This window comes from Eptatretus burgeri, chromosome 5, assembly GCF_056783735.1.
Source record: "Eptatretus burgeri isolate ZD-2024b chromosome 5, Ebu_testis_v1, whole genome shotgun sequence".
In the NCBI taxonomy this organism is placed as follows: Eukaryota; Metazoa; Chordata; class Myxini; order Myxiniformes; family Myxinidae; genus Eptatretus; species Eptatretus burgeri.
In genome coordinates this window covers 6,730,203-6,751,556 of record NC_140965.1, presented here as the reverse complement: position 1 = coordinate 6,751,556, position 21,354 = coordinate 6,730,203, and the positions used below count along the sequence as shown (strand labels likewise).

The window sequence follows — 21,354 nt, the reverse complement described above, 5'->3', positions numbered from 1 at the left end:
TGTTTTTTTTTTTTTTTTTTTAAACAGAACACTGTGAACGAATACTTCCTGGCAGCAGATACATTTATGCTGCCATCAACTTCTTCCACAAAATGGATGTCATAAACATTGCGGCACCGGAAAAATGCGTAGATTCTTACTTTTGGGTTGCCTTTTATCGACCATTGCCATCGGGCTGCTGTGCGATGTGGAGGGTGGTGGGGACGAGTTTGCAGCACATGCTTGGCTTTCCAGAACAGGAACAATCTCCTCCTGTCGGTTTAATCTACATCAAATAAGGGAGAGGGTGGGAGGGGAAATGCCAAAGTTATGAAATCGCTTCAATAGACTCTCCATAATCACCAACACCAAATGGCACACCGACAAGGCCATACCTAGGCCGCTCCACTGCATGGACCGGTGCAAATCCGCCAGTCCCATGCTTCTCTTGCCTTCGTCGGATGTCACGTGGAGGCTTCGCCATTGTGTTTACGTATGCGAGCTTCACCTGTCGTCCTGCAAGACGCAAGAAAAACAAGTCCAAGTGTGTTTTAACTTCTATCATGGAGTGCTGTATATTGTAGTGACTGAACTGGGAGATTACTTGACACTGATCATTTGGCATTGAGCACATTTATTACCTCTGCCACTGAGGTGGACAGATTGTTTTCACCCGTTTGTCTTTCGTTCTGTTTGTGAGCAGGATATCTCAAAAAGTTATGGACAGATTTGGACAAAACTTGGTGGACAGGTTGGGTGTGTGACATGGACGAATCGATGAGATTTTGGTGAAGATCAGGATCCAGATACTAGAATTTTCAAAGTGATTCTTCACCATTGAGAATTCGGGCCAAAAATGATATCTTAAAAAGTTGTGGATGGATTATGACAAACCTTGGGTCAGCTGAGTAAGTTACAAGAACAACCCGATAAGATTCTGGTTCAGGTCCGGATGCAGATCCAGTCTATCAGGAGGATACATAAAAAAACTTCAGCCTGGAAGAGGTATGTGTTCTACCGAGTGTCATTCTAGTTTCCTCCACAACCGAAGGTGGATGGAGGTTACATTTTCACCCGTCTGTCTGTTTGTGAGCAGGATATCTTAAAAAGATGTGGACGGATTCGGACGAAACTTGGACAGATTGGTGTGCGACGGGGACTAATTAATTCGCTTTTGGTGAAGATCCAATTCTGGATCCGGATATAAGAATTTTTTTTAATTAATTCACCATTGAAAGATGGGACCAAAAACGATAGATAGCACGATATTTCAAAAAGTTGTGGACGAGTTATAGCAAAACTAGGTGGATGAGTTGAGTAGGTGATAAGAACAAGATGATTAGATTTTGATCCAGATCTGGCCTATCAGTGATATACAAAACAAACTGTTCACCCTGGCAGAGGTAGACGTAGTGGACAAAACAATGGAAACACCAACATAAAGTCACAATAGGGCATTGGGCCACGACGTGCGGCCTGTATGCACCATGGCATAGAGTTCACCAGCGTCTGGAATTCTGCAGGAAGGATGTGGTGCCATTCTACCAAGAGAAAGTCAATCAACTCACACCTGTTTGACAGAGGTGGAAAACGCCACCTCAGGCATCGTTCCAGAATAGCCCATAAATGCTTGATTGGGTTCAGATCTGGTGACAGAGAAAGCCATGGCATATGGATAACAACAATGTCATGCTCATCAAACCATTGAGGACCACATGTGCTCAATGAATGGGGGAATCATCATCCTGGAAGACAGTTCTCCCAGCAGGAAAAAAAAATGCTGCAACATGGGGTGAAGATGATCACTCAGTACCATTAAAAGTAGCAATTGGCATTGACCTTGCCTTCTAAGGGAATGATGGTACCCAAACCATGCCAGGAGATGCACCCCACACCATTACAGAACCACCAGAACCCTTCACAGTTGGAACCAAGCACTCAGAGTTGTGGAGTTCTTTAGGTTGGCACAACATATGCAGTCCTTTGTTTGACGAGAACATGGTGAAGGATGATTCATATGACCATAATCACTTTTCCCCTCGACTCGGTAGTCCAGTACCTGTGCTTTTTGCACCACCATACCTCCAAATGTGCATTGCCAGGTGTAATAAGCGGTAAGCACAATGCAACCCGACTATGGGTATCCTGCTCTGGGGAGTTATCGGCAGACCGTTTTTTTTATGAAACTGGCTGCTCATGACCCAGGTTGAAATTTAGTCAATTGATCTGCAGTTGCTCGTCTGCTTTTCCTTGCACTTCAAATTAATGCATTGACCTCACGATCCTGGAGTATGTGCTTCTCCTCCACCGTTACTCTTTGCTGATTATGTCTTTCCCTCAGAGTTCCACAATGACATCATCTTGGACACCGTTGCTCATGAAACATCAGCAAGTTGAGCTCTGTCACTGAAGCTCCTGCCAAATGCTCCCCAATCACCCCTCTTTCAAAATCACTGAGCTTAACTCTTTTAGCCATGCGAGCAATAATTATAGGCAACCAGGCCTGTGTGCAGCATTTTCATACATGAATCCAAACATACATGACCTGTGATATAGGATCTTATTTGATTAATTAACACATGGGCCACACCTGTGTGGAAGGCGTTGCTTTCAATATATTTTGTGTCCCTCATTTACCCAGGCATTTCCATTTTTTTGGTCTACTTTCTGAATGTGCTCTACCGAGTGCCGTTTTTGTATATAAAATGTACTCATTTATTTTTCTTGTGCAAGGACAGTACAGACAATAGATGGCCTATTATCATACTATAATTGGCGAAGTTTCTGTTTGTGTGTTTGTTTGCCTAATCTGCACTCATAAACCATGGAAGAAATGAGTTGAAAACTGCTGGTTGTACTCGAGGGAGGGAGGGAAGGGGATGGGGGTGCACGGAAAGCTTTTAGTCAATAAAAAACCCCAAAGTGCCAGGGGTTCATGGTGGGGGAAGAATCCAAATTCTCTCTCTGCAAATATGTACGGCATAGCGCCACTCCCGGTGGGAGGGACATTACCAGTCCTATTAAAATACGCCAATTCTGGGGGGATTAACCCATCCATAAGGACGGGTTCTCTCCAGTTATGTGAATGAACCAAGAATGAAAACTAAATAGCAATCGTGTTTTTTGGAATTTTATCTGCCGATTCATAATCACCATATTCTTGCCCTTTTGCTCAACTTTCAAGGTGGTATGCTCGCAGCCGCCCGGGGTGGTATTGTTGCGGAAATGGCCCTTAGTGTGTTAGTAAATATAGGATTAGCCCAGATCCCCCCTTAAATGCATGTTTAGCCAGGTTGTTCGGTAATTGGACATTACATGTGTGTCGGGAGGTGTAGCAGGCTGTCCAGTGTTCGTGTACCGGGAGGCGCCTTGCTTATTTTTCCTTCCCCTCTCCGAACTAGCCCTGCCCAGCGCTCTGAGCATGTCGGTTGGCGAGACGTGTCGACAGCCGATTGGTGGAGGGTAGCTGCAATCTCGAGCAATGGACCAATCACGGGTCCCTGGGGGAGTGTCCAGAAGAGCGAGCGCCGGGAAGGCAAGGAAGGAACTGCATAAGGTCAGTCTGCCTTCTGCTGGATGAGCGGCTGCTAGTGTCGAGTCTGGGATCTGCTTTCGTAAAAAGAGTGCGCCCCAAGAAGGTAAGGGAGGAACTGCATGAGGTCAGTATGCCTTCTGCTGGATGAGCAACGGCTGTAAAAAGAAACTGGCTGCTTGGTGAGTCTGGGATCGGCTTTCGTGAGAAGAGCGAGCCCCATGAAGGCAGGAGGAACTGCATGAGGGGAGTCGGCGATCGACTTTTATGAGGAGGTCATCGACAGGTTCATCCGGAGTCCAGTGACGGAGCCTCTGACTGTCCCGACTCACTGCATGGCTCGACACGTCTTGTAATCCCATCGATCCGCCTGCAGAGCCCAACACCCCGCTTTGGCCTAGTCTGGTGAACAGGCCAGGCCTGGATTTGTATACTGGACCTTGTGAGAAACTAGCTGGAACCCACCATCGATCTGACTGTCTTGTGCCGTCGAACTTACGGGGGCTGGACGCGCCGAGGCTGCGTGCGCAAGCGGTGCCGATAAGAGAACGAGCACGATCTTGCCATGCTGGTGCGCAAGCGGTGCCGGGAGAAGGAGTACAAGTGCCATCTCGCAACGTGGCGTGCTCAAGCTTGGCCGCTCAAATCCGTCGACATCGGCTTCTCACGAGCCGCATTCGTGCCTTTGACTCTTCCCCTTGTCCATGGGGCATCACCAAGTACTCTGCGTCTTGTCTGCGTGTTGTCTGCATCCTGTCTGCATGTCGTCCAGGCCTAAGGTTTATCTCGCTAGGGTTCCCTTCAAAACCCTTATCCGTGGCTCCCTAGTTAAGAGCGGGTTATAGATCAATTATAACATTGTCGTGAATGCTTTTGCTTGTGTTGTGTTCCCCGATGTGTCCCCAATAAATCTGGCTGATTTGTATGAAAGTTGCCGCCTTAAGTTTATTTGTGCCGTGCTGAGGAACAATCCGCTCGCTTTGTATATAAAACCAAATCGGGCCACAAACTGGCAGACTTCACTCGGTCTCTGACAAACCCAGTCTGTGGCCGGGGTCTATTTCCCCAACTGGTAAGGCCCAGGTGCACTTTGGTATCGCGAGCCGAGGTGCGTGACCCGAGACCTGTGCCGAGCCAGCCGGCGTTATAACCCTGGATACGGCGGTGCTGTTAAGTGATGCCGAATCTTCAACATTTGGCTATCAAGAGTAGGGTGCGAATCCCACCACCGCCGAATCCTTTACAGTATCACCACCTGTCCTTGAGGAGCCCTTAGCAGAATATTGGTTTCATTGCAAGTTATTGGGGCAGGCTGCAACATTGGGAGGGGGGGTGTATTTTTGGGGTTCTGCTTCCCTTACGGGTTGTGTTCCTGGTTGTGCATTGCCTACTTGAAGGTACCGTTGGAGTTGGTGTTCCCACAGACTTGCAGCAAGAAAGCTAGAGACCAGAACCTTGGCATAATGCCCTCGGAGGCTGCCTCATCATCTGGAGCATAATCTTTGATCCCTTTCTCTGCCAGTTTGCCACTGGATCCGCACCACACAAGGGATTCCGGGAAGCCCTTCCCCGGCCACTAGCTTGCATTATTGGTGCCATCAGAAATGCTCCTTGTTTGCCAGAAAAGTTATTCTCGCCCCTCATTATATATTTGTGGACCAATCATCTGTAGTCCTCCCATCTTGTTTATATTTTCCCATCTTCTTTCGTTGCTTTTCTACCCAAGGGTCTCCGCCAAGCTGAACAGTTTACATTTTGTATCTCACCGATAGGGCGAGATCTGGATTCAAACGTGAACCAAAATCTAATCGCCTTGTTCTCATCACCGAACCAACTCATCCACCAAAGTTTTTCATAATCCGTCCACAACTTTGTGAGATATCCTGTTCACAGACAAACAGACAGACAGACAGAGAGAGGGGTGAAAATACAACCTTCGTCCACCTTTAGTGGCGGAAGTAACAAAGCCGCATTTTCTCTTGATTTTGGGGGTTATTTTTGCTCAGTTTTTTCTTGGTTTTGGTGCTTGATCCTTCCCCTGTGGTGTCAATAAAAAACACATAAAAATTCACCTACTTTGACTCACAAGCATAATAGTAGCATTTGTACCAAAATGCAAGCAATTATACTTTATTTTATTACAATTATCCACAATAAAGTTTGCTGGGCTGGCTTCTGCCTTAATCTGCATAGCAAGAACTAGATGTTAAAGGTTATATTTTTTGTTTTATTTGTGCTTCTTTTCGATCAGTCACAAAACTAAAGAAGATATAAACCAATAGGTCTAAAGAAGAAAAAGATTATCAAGCCTTACTCAGAAGCCTTTGAAATCAAATGACCAGTATATTAGTGACATGAAGGCTTGGGATTGGTGGATTATCAAATGATGGATGTTGCACGAATGGGGCATTCAGTCAAGCAAATCTGTCTTTAACCAATCATGGGTGCTTTGGTTCCAAGCAATTAATTTGGTTAAACGTGAGTTATAGCTTTAAGAGAGTGAGGAGAGCTAGGCCATTTGATTCATCCTTCATGGACCAAAGGGAGATTTATAAAGGAAGATTTATGTCCTCCCATGTGCAACCACCAGTTTTCAACTTATTCCGTCCAGCGGTTCAGGTGTGCATATAATAAAAAATAAGCACAGACACTTCTCGAATTATATACACACTGCACTATGACTGGGGCTGACAAATGTGAAAATTTGAAAGTATAGGCAAAACTATAGCAGCACTAGGTAGAGCGCATACCTCTGCTAGATCGCTAAACCCACTGATACGCTATATCTGCATCCAGACCTTAACCACTATCTAATTGGTTTGTTCTTGTCACCTTGGAATCTAAAAAGTTCCATCTGACAATTGAACCTTTGCCAGTTAGAACCTTTTGATGCTAAGGCGATGACCTACCCAACTCATCCACAAAGTTTTGTCATAATCCGTCAACAACTTTTTAATATATCCTGTTCACGGAAAAAAACAGACAAACAGACAGGGGTGAAAACATAACCTCCGTTCACCTTTGGTGGTAGAGGTAACAAAACCCTATCAGTGGGATAAATTTATTGCGGATCATAAGTCACCGAAAAGGCTGTCTGCTTGATCAGGTATTTTTGGACGAGTAAATAGTTTGTTTTGTTCTGATGTGACTTTAGATGTGTGGGCATACACCATTTTTGTTTTACATGTTCTTTCTTTTTTTGTGTTTTTTTTGGGAGGAGGGTAAAGTGAAACAAATAAATTAAAAATGAAAGCCAATTGCATATTTTGGAAAGTGGTGGCATTTAACTACCAAAAGAAAAGTCAATTGTACCAAATGGATTTATTGCAGCTCAGGTGGGATAAACAGGCAGATAGAAGAAAAACCAATCAGCTGTTTCAAACAGGACCGATGGTTTATTTACACAAACTCAGAAGAGGTTAATAAGATTGTGAAGCAAGATTAGAATATTGTTTTGAAATGTTAAAAGCATTAGCTCTTGTGATAAAAAAATGAGAAAACAAAGTGAAAAGAACAAACATTTGAGAGTGAAAGAAGTAGTACCTTTAGGTTTGCCGGAATGCATCGAGCTGATACTTTGCGTAATCTTCTTTAGTTTATCTTCTCGCTCATCGTACTTGCGCAAGTAGAATTCTCTCCAAGATTCAAACTCCTCTCGGGAGTCTTTCCTGAAATCCTTTTTGGCATGTTGCATCCAAAGCCCGTCCGTATCCTCAACAAAGTGCTGAAAAAGTGCACAGGTGTTGAAGCTTATTCACAGACCTCCCCCGAGGCACTTCCAACGATTCACAGAATTACTTTCTGCACCAAATTCATACGCCATGAAAGCTTCCAAAAACTATGCTGAAGCAATACAAATGAGATAGGAGCACCCATCAGTGTTCCAGCTGGAATTCCCTTTGGTCATGGCGCAATAAGTCAATAATGACTCGAGAAGGAAGAGGGACAGCATGGGGAGAGCGAGAGGAAAGGGTGTTTGGGAAGGGGGGGAGGGGAAGGGTGTGGGGCGAGAATTGGTCAACGCAATGTAAGTAACCACAAATTCACTATTTTTATTAATTCCCACTGTTCCCACCTCACCCCTCACCCCTTCCCACCCACAAATCCCCAAAGGGAAGTACACCAGTAATGCAGCCAACTGCTTTTGTCGTCCCAAGATCGTAAGGTAACGCTATAATTGTCTGACTATGAAGTTTGCTGTAAAATCAGGTATTGAATGTACATGGGGAGATTAAAAATAATTTCAAAGCACAAAATTGGGAGGTGCCTGTGCTCTGACGACTGACCGGGTTGCAGTCCTCAATGCGGTAAAGTTGTTCAGGTGTGCATCGCTCCAGTACAGGCTCTAGGATATCAAATGGCACACCACCCACTTCATGGATAGCTGTTTATAATGAAGACAGTGAAGTTGGAAGGAACAATTAATCAGAGCCCAAACTATTTCATAAATAAATAAATAAACAACATCAAAACAGGATACAGTCAGGTCTCAACATATACGGGGATTGTGTTCCTGAAAATGGCCACTGTGGTGGAAAATAACTCAATTTCCACAATGGTTCAGCGTACAAAAGTAGAATGTTTAATACAAATACATATGTGCACATACGGGAGAAAATATATCAATAACATTCTCAAAAAAACAAACTACACTAATGCAAGCCCTATATATGAAACAGGGACGAGTGGGGGAAATGATTGAACAAGCAGGATAAAAGATAAAAAGCTTTTCATATGCGAGAGAGTAACTATTCCCACAGTTCGAAATAAAAAACTGCTTTCTGCTACTGGGAAAGGAGTGAAACGGTCTAAACAATGGAGGGAAGACCCAAGTACAGCCAATCAGAAAAGAGCACAACAGCCCCTTCGAGGTTCCCCAGGGTTTGGAGGCACAGACAGTTACACAGATCAAGGGAGTGAATCATTACTTGGGCACGTTTTCAGCATTTATAAAGATCAACATTACATTGACTAGCACTGCTCAAAGAACCTCGGCAGCTCCCACAATGCGTCTCCACAAAAAGCCATGAATTACATCCATTAACTTTGTGAACTAAATAAGAAATATCTAAAGTTATGTTTAACCATGTACTAATTGATAAAGTTTTCCTGGAACTTATGCAACATTTCCAGGTCGTTACATAGTTTTAATCAAAAAAAATGACAAATCGATATCACAAATCAATATCAACTGAAGGCAGATGTACGTTTTACAAAAAAAAAGCAAACGTACCAGAATACATGGATAATCACGTTTACAAGGGAATCCTCTCAACGGCAGGATTTTACCAAAGTTCAAATAATATTTTATGAGTGAGGAGCATTGTCTTTATTCATTCACACTTTGGGCTGGCAACACCAATTACAAATGCTTGAAGAGGAAATCTTTGACATTGCTGGGATCTTCGACACCGCATATATCCAAACCGCTGTAGAAGTGGTTTTCCTATTAAAACATCTGCCTGGACCGCTCAGTAAAGCATTAAAAGTTGTAACCAGTGATAAAATAATGGTACTGAGCCCACGTGACGGTACATTAATTATAATGACTGAACGTATGTAACATGCTGTAATTGAAAGAATTTCATTGGAAATATAAATATTAATCCTGTACTACATTTATGCTCTATAAAACATACATGTAGGTGGGATTGTTCACATCCTTTTATCTGTGCATCTGTTTCGATATTGCACTGTTGAAACTTTGTTTTATCTCCCATGGGAATTGTTTGTGCTCTCTCCCCATTGGCCAGACTCCAACTTACCCCAGTTGTTGTATGACTTGAGGCATTGAGCAAGCTACTACTCCTGAAACCAAGAGACTGAGCACAGCTGTTTCTTACCTTGTCTTGTTTGTCCAGCCATCTCACTCTCTGTCCCCCACTTGTCCTTGTTTGAGTATAAAAGAGCCTGGGCTGGGGGCACTTCGAGGTTTCACCATTGCTGGAGTGCCTTTCTTTCCATACGTATATTTAAATGACTCAACTCTGTTATAAACCTGTGAGTGAGTTGTTAAAAGAACCTGTGAGTGAGTTTTCTTCCACAGTTTTAGCATCATGGACAGGATCACAAACCCAGGAGAAGAGGAGGTTGGAGAGCTGTGCCTGGGTGGCAGCAAACACTGAAAGCCAGCTGAAACAACGTAAGGGAACCTTTTGAAAGTCCCTAATTCTTCTGTATTTGCTGTCACCACTGGTCGTATGCCCCATCTGCAGCCTTCCGGGTAACGTGATCCAAATTTTTTTTTATCTCAATGTTCAGTTGAATCACTTATAAGGCCACAGGAAACAGGTTAGAATCCTGTTGCTTTCATGAATGTTATAAAAGGGGTTGAGTCCCCAGAGTAATACAATGGTTAAAAGTCCCATTAGTCAGACGTTTGATGCTTTGTTACGATGTGGGTATCCAGGAGGTGAAAGTCTCAAAAGTAAGATGAGGGGTGAAATTCCCCTTTGGCGCATCATGTAATGTCCTGCTGACCGGGTTGCCCGAAGTTAGAATCCTTAAAGGCACAGAGAGATGGGTTGACGTCCGGCTATACTCTTGCACGGGATTGACATTCCCAGAAGTATAGAGGAGGGGTTGTATGGGTTGAGAAGTCCCATTGAGAAAGAGTCCAATTGGTTGGATGTTTTGGAGGTTCCGTATATTTTAAGCATTAAATAGAATAGGTTGGGTAGTGTGTGTGTGTGTGTGTGTGTGTGTGTGTGTGTGTGTGTGTGTGTGTGTGTGTGTGTCTGTGTGTGTGTGTGGGTGTGTGTGTGTGTGTGTGTGTGTGTGTGTGTGTGTGTGTGTGTGTCATGTCTGGCTTTCTTCTTGGGTCGATGGTGCAGTAATTGGTGTTTATTTTATGTCTGTCTCTCTTAGCAGTGGGGTCCTCCTGCTGGGTCTCCCACACTAGAACCCCCCTTTCATCGAGTTGGCGACGGATGGTGCGAGTTGAAACTGTCGTACCTTGTGTCTGAAGGTCAGCTTGAATCTGTTTGGCAGTTGATCGAGGTGCTTTCTCCATCATTTGAACAATCCTACGCTGCAATGTTCGATCAAGTTTTCTCTTGCAGCCACATCCAGGGAGGTTGGCTAGTGGCATGGGCCTTAAACTTCCGGATAACATTGCGTACGGTGGACACGGGAACATCAAGGTCTCTGGAGATGGACTTGTAGCCTTGAGATTGTCCATGCTTGGCTCGAACAATCCTTCACTGCAATGTTCGATCAAGTTTTCTCTTGCAGCCACGTCCAGGGTGGTTGGCTAGTGCCATGGGCCTTAAACCTCTGGATAACATTGCGTACGGTGGACACAGGAACATCAAGGTCTCTGGAGATGGACTTGTATCCTTGAGATTGTCCATGCTTGGCTCCAATCTTATGTCTGACCTCCTCAGACAATTCTCTGGTTTCCTTTCTTTTCTCCATGCTCATTGCGGTACACACAGTGACACAAAACAGCAGAATGACTCATTTTCTCTATTCAAACTGGTTGAATGAGTGATTTTTCTTTTGCAGGCACCTGCAACTCACCACAGGTGGAGTTCAATTCCAAAGTAAAGGAGAATAACCTGTTTGAAATCTAATGATTTCTAACAACTTCTAAATTGTGCCAATAATATTGTCTGGGCCATTTTAGGATTTCTGTGTGGAATAAGCTAAGATTTAGTAATTTATTCAGCTTTTTTTGTTTTGTTCCACCGCAAACCAAAGAAATACATTGTGGACACCAAAAGATTTTTTAATTGCAACAATTTTCTGGAAGAAATGGTGCATTATTTGAAAAAAGTGCAAGGATGCCAATATTTTTGGCCACGACAGTATAAGCTTGAGAATGGGAAATAAGCAAGGAAAGTCGGGCCACGTTGGCCCCCCGATAAGGGAACTTGTGCTCGACAAATGTATGATAATTACGAGCCGGAATCTGGAAGTGATATTGGAAAATGGTGTAAGTGGATGAAAGGTGAGATAAAATTAAATTTTCCCGAAGATGGTACTTTTGATAAGGAGAGACTGTAAAATCTGAGAAAATAATTGGAAAGTAGAGAGCGGAATACGAAAACCGCCAAGGAGGTAAATTGGAAAGAATTTATAATGTGGATCGAGGAAAGTACGAGAAGTGAAAAATCAAAATTATCTCGGCTAAAACATCATCTCGACAAAGCAGAGAGTTTGATTAGTGATATTTCGACTCGAATGCCGCTGAAAATGGGGAAGACAAGAAAATTTGAAGAATTCCTTTCAAGGAAAAACTTGAAGGAAAGATTTTGAAGGAAAGACTTTAAGAAGTCCTTTCATCCAATCTTCTGGATCTCACAATTTACCATGATGTTTCCTGGGAAAGCCACATTTCCAAACTGGCATCCAAAGCCAGTCGCCGATTGGGAATCCTCCATCGTGCAAAGTCCTTCCTCGGCACACCTGAGATCCTGACCACATACAAAGCTTTCGTCTGCAGCCTAATGGAGTATTGCTCTCCCCTCTGGGCTGGTGCTCCCGCTTCTCACCTTTCTCGGCTTCACGCTATGGAAACCAAGGCATTTAAGATCATTGGTATCTCCTGTGATGAGGCTGAGTCTTTGGGTCTCTTACTCTCTAAACGCACAGGTCGGTGGTCTTTTTGTCTTCTACTGTCTCCGATATGGCTTCCCCCTCCCCTTGCTCTGTCTAAGATATGCCACCCCCCACCCCCATATTTCCGCAGGGTGCTCAAGGTCCGTCAGCAACCCCCTTCTGGTAAAACTCCCAAAATATAGAATCACTGCTCACCTTCACTCTTTCATTCCTCCTTTTTCCCACCTTTGGAACAAACTCCCACACTCTCTTCAATCCCACTCTTCCCTCCAAGTCTTCAAAACAGCTGTTCACCACCATCTCTTATCCAAAATCATGATCTTTTCTCCCCCTGCAAATCCACCCCAAACCCACTTCCTTCAAATTCCCTGCTTTCCTTCCTGAAAGCCCATGTCGTGTAAAGACCTGAAAGTTCCTGTTGTGTCCATTTTGTTTACCGTATACCCCGCCCCATCCCTCTCCCTTCGGGGCGTTCCACGTCAAGTGGACACATTTTTCAGCGAAATTTTGACACATCATCTCAGATTTCATTCTTTTTTGTGCAAATGTTTGTATCCACGGTAAAACATTATGTGTCAATTTTCAGACCTGGGGGCCAATCGGGCCCCATTTAAGGGGGCTATCAAAGGCATTGCAGAATCTATTTCGACAGATGAGGACGAGGAGGTTTTTGAGCGAGAAGCAGAAGTTGACCTATTAAACCAGTCGTTATGGATGATAGGCAAAAGCCCATTCGACAAACGAAAGGCGGAACGGAACCCAGGGTACGTTCCTGAAAAGCGAAGTAAAGTGGAAGATTCTGTGCGAATGAAATTACGCACGCTGAAGCACGCTGGCATGCGTCGTAGTACGCCGAGCTTGTCGACAAATTTTAAAATGCTCAAAATTTTTCGACGTATGCCAGTGTATGACTCACACATTCCGCATATGCTGGACATAAGTTGTAGGCACATTACGCGATCGTTGACACACGTTACTTGTAAGTTACTCATAAGTCGAAACACGTCGAGGTAACGTTTAGCGTACCCGAAACTTATTTCTAACCTATGAGTAACGTGCTTTGAACCTATGTGTAATGTATCTCCAACGCATATTGACGTATTTGACGTCTTCCAGACGACCACAGAACTTACTGAACGTGTTTCTAACTTACAGCTACCATATAATGGCGTATTGGCAGCGTTTCGGGGAATTGGTATATTAAAATGGGCTTCACAGGAGGAACCCGTCAGTGTTCCAGACTCCATGGTTTTTTTATTTATTTATTTTTTCTTCGGCATGACGGTGATGTTGACACTTCAATTTCTAGTGCAGTTATGATTTAAATTGTTGAGCGGCAGCGATTTAAATCGTTGAGCAGAAGCCTATGAATAGCCTACGCCACGTGATCATCGACGATACGCTGCCGCACGCTATGCATACGTTAGACTATCGTTGGGCATACGTTGTGAATGCCGCCAACACGCTAAGCATTCGTTGGTACAAGTTATCGAAACTTTCTGTGTACATTACTAATACGTTATGCATACGTCCAACTCGTTATGAATACGCCAAAAACTTTAAAAAATAAAAAAAAATCAATAGTTCAGCATATAAAAACATTAACAAAATAAAAAAGGCCGAAGAAAACTTCGAAGAATGCTGCAAAGAAGTCTCTTGGCCGTGGCTGTGGACGCAGACGCAAGGAGGATCCATCATCAGCCACACCCTCCCCATCACACTCACCTACTACGACTAGTAATGCCACGCTCACCTACTACTACTGATACTACTGACATGGACATGTACTCACCATGGAGTCTGAAACACTGGCGGGTTCCTCCTGTGAAGACCATTTTTATATACCAATTCCCCGAAACGCTGCCAATACGCCATTATATGGTAGCTGTAAGTTAGAAACACGTTCAGTAAGTTCTGTGGTCGTCCGGAAGACGTCAATCAAATACATCTACATACGTCAATATGCGTTGGAGATACGTTACACATAGGTTCAAAGCACGTTACTCATAGGTTAGAAATAAGTTTCGGGTACGCTAGACATTACCTCGACGTGTTTCGACGTATGAGTAACTTACAAGTAACGTGTGTCGACGTGTGTCAACGATCGCATAACGTGCCTACAACTTATGTCCAGCGTATGTGGAACGTGTGAGTCATATGCTGGCATACGTCGAAAAATTTTGAGCATGCTTAAAATTTGTCGACGTGCTCGGCGTACTACGACGTATGCCGCGTGCTTCAGCGTGCTCTTAACATATACCAAACTTACCCATAACGTATTCTACGTGTGCCAGCGTATTCGGCAAATTTTTCATACGTCGGCATACGCTGGCTAAAACGTCAAGGTGTGACGGCATGACGGTGATGTTGACACTTCGATGTCTAGTGCGGTTATGATTTGAATCGTCGAGCGGCAGCCTTTTAATAGGCTACGCCACGTGATCGTCGGCGATACGCTGCCACGCGCTATGCATACGTAAGACTATCGTTGGGCATACGTTGTGAACGCCGACAACACGCGAAGCATTCGTTGGTATAAGTTATCTATAAGTTATCGAAACGTTATCTGTGTGGTACTAATACGTTATGCATACGCCAAAAACTTTTTTAAAAAACATCAATAGTTCAGCGTACGCCAGCGTTTTACCTACATTTTGATACGTTGCCATACGCTGGCTAAAACGTCAAGGTGTAACAGCCCCTTTACGACAGTCAAATGATTTCTCCAAAAGATCTTTTCGCCTTTGCTGAAAATGGTTTGAATGAAATGAAGTTCGGCTATGGGATGCAAGAGGCGTATGACAAAGAAGAACGAAATCTGGAAGAAAGGTTAAAAATGGCCAAAACCATAGCTAGAACTCAAAAACTTCATGCTTTCATCCCTATTTCTGAAACTGCTCTTCAAGTAAGCGAATTCAGCCTTAGCGAGGAACACCGTATCGAGTCAGCTATTTCAAAATCGACACCAACTTTTAACAGGAAACTCTCAGGTTATGTCACAGTACACTATGATGGAAGATGGTGGCTTGCCTGCATCATGGAAGCCTTTCAGGACACTCATGAAGTGAAAGTGAATTTTCTTCATCCAAACGGGCCCGCAAATAGTTTATTTTTCTCTTGACATTGAAGATCACTGCATTTTAGACATTTCTGATATACTTCTTTCTGTAGAACCAAAAACTGCTACAGGTAGAACCTACACAATCAGTAAAAAAGAAACACAGTTGTCAAATAAAACATTGGTTGGCAAAAAATCTTGACTACAATGTGCTGGGAAAAACTCTTACTCATACTAGTATCGCTTCCAGTTCCTGCATGTGCATGTGGAAAATGTATGTACAATATACTGATATAGTGTATTGGAAATCTTGTGTTCAAATATTGTGCTATGTATTGTGGCGTATTGTGTGTCCAGCACCCGAGTCCCCAAACAATAAAACCATCATCACACTTGAACCCATTGAGATCCCATTTTCATTTATGCTGAGGTGTTGGAGTAAATGAAGGGGTATTCTCACACGAAAAAAATCGGGACCATCGGTTTGGCTGGGGAGCGGGGGCCCAAGGTCAAAGGGCGCCCCAAACTATAACTTTTTAATTACTGTTTCGGAGTGATTTTCCTTTACGCGATTCGAAAGATCTCGCTTTTGCGAGCATTTTGATTCCAAGATCAGCCAAATCGGACCACGACAACCTGTGATATGGCCTCTGGAAGATTGTGGGGCAGTCGGGGGCACCCAAATTTGGGGGGCCCCTAAAATGGGCCCACAGGTCTAAAAGTTGGTATTTTCAGTTTTTTCACCCAAGTGAATAAATGACCAACATATGGGGAGAAAATGAGGTATTAGTGTCGGGAGAGTGTGCACACTTGACATGGAATCCCCCCTTCCACAGATCTCACGTCTGTTACACACTATTTTTCCTTCCCTCTCCCTCCCCTCTTGTCTCTTGCTACCCTTGTTGTGTGTTTCTGTGTGTTAGCTCTCAAACGAGCCTCGACAGTGTATACATAAAAAAATTTAAAAAGCAAAAAGCCATAACGGTAGAGCAAATTAAGGAGGAAAATGCGAATGACGATTGGTCACCACCTCCACCACCTTATGTTCCAGTGGTAGTGAGTGCACCGCTACCACATGGAGCATCAGGTGCGGTCGTGTCAGAACCTCTGTATGGAGAAGTATCGGGACAATCAACAGAGTTGGACCAGGCATCGTCAAATGCCACTGCGGCAAAGGGACTAATTGAAAACCCTGTGACACTGGGGGTAACTACGAGGTCTAAGACTCGCGTCAAAAGGACATAGCCCAAGCATTATATGTAATTTTAGTGATGGTAGTGTGAAACAGATGCCGCAAAGAGAATTCCCAGGACAGGGTGGTGGATCAGTGTACGTGCACCAACCCTGGTCAGCACCCGAATTAAGGGAAATTGTGAGTTCCATGCCCTCCATTCGAGATGATCCCCACAAATTTCACAAAGCATCGTCAATTATAGTGCAATGTCATAAACGAGCATACATTGATATGAATGTCCTATTGAATATGATTATACTCGATGGGTTGTTATTGCAATTAAAACAGAAAGCTCAATGGCCAGAGCCTGAAACAGGACTGCAAATGGTATCAGAAGCGTTACAAGCGGTAATGCAGAGAATGCTTGCACTTGTACTTGACCAATAATTGATTGGGGCAAATTGCAGTCATGTAAACAAAAAAAATAGGTGAGGACCCAACGGACTATTCAGAAAAATTCCGGGAAGTGTTTAAAAGACACTCAGGTCTGAAGGAGGTCCAATTAGAAATGCCCCTTTCACAAGCTTTCATAAACAGGCAAAATGCGAAATTACAGTCTGATGTAAAAAAAATAATAACAATGAATAAATAAATAAATAAATAAATATGCATGGATTGGGAGATAAAAGATACAGTGGTTCTTTTGCCAACAGTTTCCCATTACTATCGACAAATGGAACAAAAAGGAGCTGACACCACTGCAATATTGATGTAGTGTTGAAGCTGCCACTAAGTTAATGCAATTGCAAGTACAATGCAAGGGAAAGGAGGTCGAGGATACCGCAACCAAGAGAAGTATGCGAGCAAATATGCAAAAGCAGGGCATTCAAATATGCAAGTCAAGGATTCAACAACAGACCATAGCCTCAATGTGGGCAGGAACACATGCCATGTATGCGGCCAAGCAGTGTCCAAACAAAGGTATGCCAATACAATGGGAAATCCAAAACCCAGATTTTAACCCATGGCCCCAAAATCAGGCTACATGGACCATGAAAGAATCATCGTCGCAACAACAATAGGGGGGCCTGGACAAAACATCAACAGCATAACCACGAATAAACTTCAAAACCTTCTGATGAACCGACCCTTACTATGGAGGTAGCAGGACAAGAAATCCCCTTCCTAATATACAGGTGCCACTCGCTCGACAATTCAGCACAGTGACTTTTCGAATGTTCTGCCATCACAAACAGGTATGAATGTAATCGGAGTATCAGAAATCCCAATATCAACTCCTATAACAAAATAATTGTGTGTGGAATTGGCACCATCATCTGGACAGCATGCATTTCTGTTTGCAGCAGAAACTCCTGTGAACTTGTTAGTCAGAGATTTGTTATGCAGACTAAATTTCACAGTGAAATGTTCTCCTGATGGGGTTTATTTTGAAATGCCCCAGGCATCATGTGAAACCATTTTAAATTTCCTGCGAGCAACCACTGAAACCCTTGTGTCTTGGTGGAATTTGGATGACAGTCTTTCTAGTACTCTGAAAGTTCATTTTGCAAATTTGACAGATTATGTGTCTCAAGTACAGGACTGGATAATTAATTCATAACCAGATAGATCTTTCACAGTAGAAACCTCATCTGCACTGTACAGCATACTATGATGCAAAGGGTGATGATGCAGCTTATGCAGACAAAGCATCTCTACATCTACAACAAAGGTATGATGCAACAGTGGGATGATTGTGGATAGGACAACAGGCAATAGGTATGGAGCTACACATGTCAAAATAAAAATTGGAACTATTTAATCAACCACCTGAGATAACACACGTTACTTTGGCTGTGGGTGAGGGATATCGAACCAAGGATATAGGTCCAATGATCACGAGGTTAAAGACAGCCTCACAGGCAACAGCTTTAGGAACTCTTCATGATGCCCAGCTCTGGCAAATAGGCTCCAACAGATTTCGATGGGAAAAAGTGAGAGATGACTTTTTTCACCTTTATGGTGATTGACATCCCACATGTAGCTGCCATGAATGCCTCTCTTGACCAAATAGATCAGGTTCCGAACTATGGATAACGCATCAAAATGATGTAGGGTGAATTAAGAGTATGCGACCAGTCAAAGTTAGGAATAAAGGCCTAAAGCATGGCCTCGTAAGCCACAATACCAACTACAACTGGAGGTGGAAGCTGGTATAGCCCCTGTTATTCAGTCTTTGCTAAAACAAGGAATTATTGTCCCAATTACGAGCCCATGTAATACATCAATCTTACCTATTAAGAAACCAGGAAAGACGACGTGGTGTTTTACACAAGACTTAAGGACTGTAAATGACGTGTCATGCCTGCGTATCCCATAGTTACAAACCCTGTCATCATACTGTCAAGCATTCCGAGCGATAAAGTGTAACTCAGTTGTGGAGCTTTGCTCTGCCTTCTTTTCTGTTCCGATTCACTCAGATTACCAATTCCTTTTTTGCATTTATTTATCGAAGAAAACAGTACATGTGGATGGTACTGCCTGAAGGATACACAGAAAGTCCTATTTTATTTTCCCAGGCACTCCAAAAAGACAAGTGAGGTCACTTTTCCCAGAGGTTCCACACTGATACAGTACATGGATGACTTGCTTGTGTTCTCTCCTTCAGAAGAAGCGTGCATACAGAACACTGTGGTTTTGTTCACGGCATCAGCAAACAAAGGACACAAAGCTTCAAAAGATAAACTGCAGTTTTGCCAAAAGAAGGTCAAATATCTTAAAAGAAAGTACTCGGCCTTTCTCCAGAACGTGTAGCCGCAATACTGGCACTGCCAAAACCAACAACTGTGAAACAAATGAAGTCTTTTTTGGGGAGCAGCAGGCTACTGTTGACAGTGGATCATTGACTATGCTCTTTTATCTCAACTATTGTTGGATATTAATTCTACGAGCAGCCCAGACTCTTTAGTTTGGACATCAGAAGCAGAAGAAGCATTTGTAGTGTGAAACGCACCCTTTCCTCTGCTCCCGCATTACGATTGCCAGACTACAGCAAGCCTTTATATCTGTACTCCCACGAAATGCATGGCTTTGCTCAAGCGGTACTCGCACAAAATAATGGAGATAAGATGTGTCCCATTGCTTACTCCAGCACAAAACTAGACCCCATGGCTTGAGGATTTCTGCCGTGTTTGAGGGCAGTAGCAGCAGCCTACTATGCAGTACAAACTACAGAATCTATCGTTTTAAGCACAACGTTAATCCTTCAGATGCCACATGCCGTGGCCACTGTCCTATTAAGAGCAAAAACACAGCATTTGTCGGCTTCAAGAGCTACCAAATATGAACTTGTGTTAATAGCTGTGACTGATATCACAATTCAGCAATGTCTGCCATTGAACCCTGCTTCTCTCTTGCCTACCACTGAAGATTGAGAACCGCATGACTGAGGAGGTAGTGACGCATATGCTTATGCCACGACCTGATTTGAGACATTCCACTCCAAAATTCTAATTTGGCGTTGTATAGTGATGGGTCATCTTCACGTGCACCTGATAGCGAACTGCTGTCAGGGTATTAGACCATGTGGAGGTACTCCCTATTACCTTCAGAAAATTATTTTCGTTGTGCAGATCACCAATCTGGATGAAATTTGGCATACTTAAATTTTAGACGCCGAGTCCAAATCCACTTGTTTCCACGTCGAGGATGTGATACAATTGGTCATTTTTGGCAATTAAAGATACACCGAACATTAAAGCACAATTTTGACACAGAAATGAAGAATCAAGGTTAGACTGATATGTACGTCAAAGAAAACTCTTGTGAGGTCTTAAAATGATACAATATGTTTATACAGAGCCCTATTCACTGTTATTGAAGATGTTTATAATTAAAGGTCGTAAACCGAAGCAGTTACATATTTTTACCGGCCGAAAACGTCTGGACCGACCAGACAGGCCTTCGAGTTGACCAAGGCAACTTTTTGTTTAAAAGGCAGCCACACTGGCTATTAAAGGTAGTTACATTGACTATTGAAGGCAGTTACAGGTCTATTAAAGACAGTTAGATTGGCTATTTCGGATTAAATCAAAGACAAAGAGACTGCGCGACTCAGCCTGATGAAAAGTAGAACCGCCACAAGAGGATTACTGTCTTAGAACTCCAGTATTTCTTGCTCTGAAGCGGTTGCTGAACTAAGCAGGACAGTCCTTTTGACCGGCAAGAACACTGGTTGGTCTCGCATTTCATCTTCTTGCAATTACATTTTGGCGCCTCTAACAGTTCCTTCGGCGCTGGTGGTTTGCTCAGCCAGTGAACAGTCAGTGCTCCGTTGCGTTCCATCCATCTGTGAAATGTAGGAGAAGGGGCTTCTATAAACCTCTCAGTCACGTGGTGGTGGATCGCAGACTGATAGTTCACTCTTTTGCAATGCAGCATCAGAGCGTCGCTTGTAGGCGGCAACTTCTGTTCTCCCAGCGACTGGCTGCAGAATAGCTTGTAGCAAGCCTCATCCACACTCTTCATGGTCGGCTGATTGTACATGACGCAGACGAATTGTTCCAGGTCGTGAATGATATTCTGATCTCGCGTGAATTCTCGACCAATTCTCCCGAAACAGGTGATGAGATGGGGACCCTTCATCATCAAGTCAAATGGCCTTGTTTTGCCCTTACCGTGGAATGCACTGGTGGTATCACTTCCCGTGAAATTGTGCAAACCTATCAACGCATCGCAGACAGAACTTTCCAGGGCATTACTCAGCTTCCTAATGTCAACGACGATAATGTCCTTGGGACTTCTTGTGACCAGATGGAAATTTCGCGCCCGAATCGACTTCGAGTGAGCCAATGCCAACACAAACACATCGGTGTCGAAACTCTCTATGCGCACCGACTCTTCATTCTGTCCCGTGTGAGCGGCATGTAGCAGGAGCTTCGTGTCAGCTTCCTCATGGTCACATTCAAGTTCAGGTACTGACGACACAGTCATGACACCATTCGACTCCTTGATTTTCTCACATTTGTCGGCATGACTGACGTACAACAG

At 43.6% G+C, this 21,354-nt stretch overlaps 1 protein-coding gene across 3 annotated transcripts in view; it reads right to left on the bottom strand.

The window, feature by feature from the left end:
- ELOA (elongin A) overlaps positions 1-21,354 on the bottom strand; it is a 46,093-nt gene that overhangs the window by 10,539 nt on the left and 14,200 nt on the right. For all 3 annotated transcript variants that reach the window (XM_085880587.1, XM_085880589.1, XM_085880588.1), the window contains 4 exons: positions 7,798-7,895; positions 7,055-7,235; positions 375-495; positions 141-265 (listed from right to left, as the gene is read on the bottom strand). In XM_085880587.1, the coding sequence (XP_085736713.1) occupies positions 141-265; positions 375-495; positions 7,055-7,235; positions 7,798-7,895 (525 nt within the window). The remainder of the gene's footprint in view (positions 1-140; positions 266-374; positions 496-7,054; positions 7,236-7,797; positions 7,896-21,354) is intronic.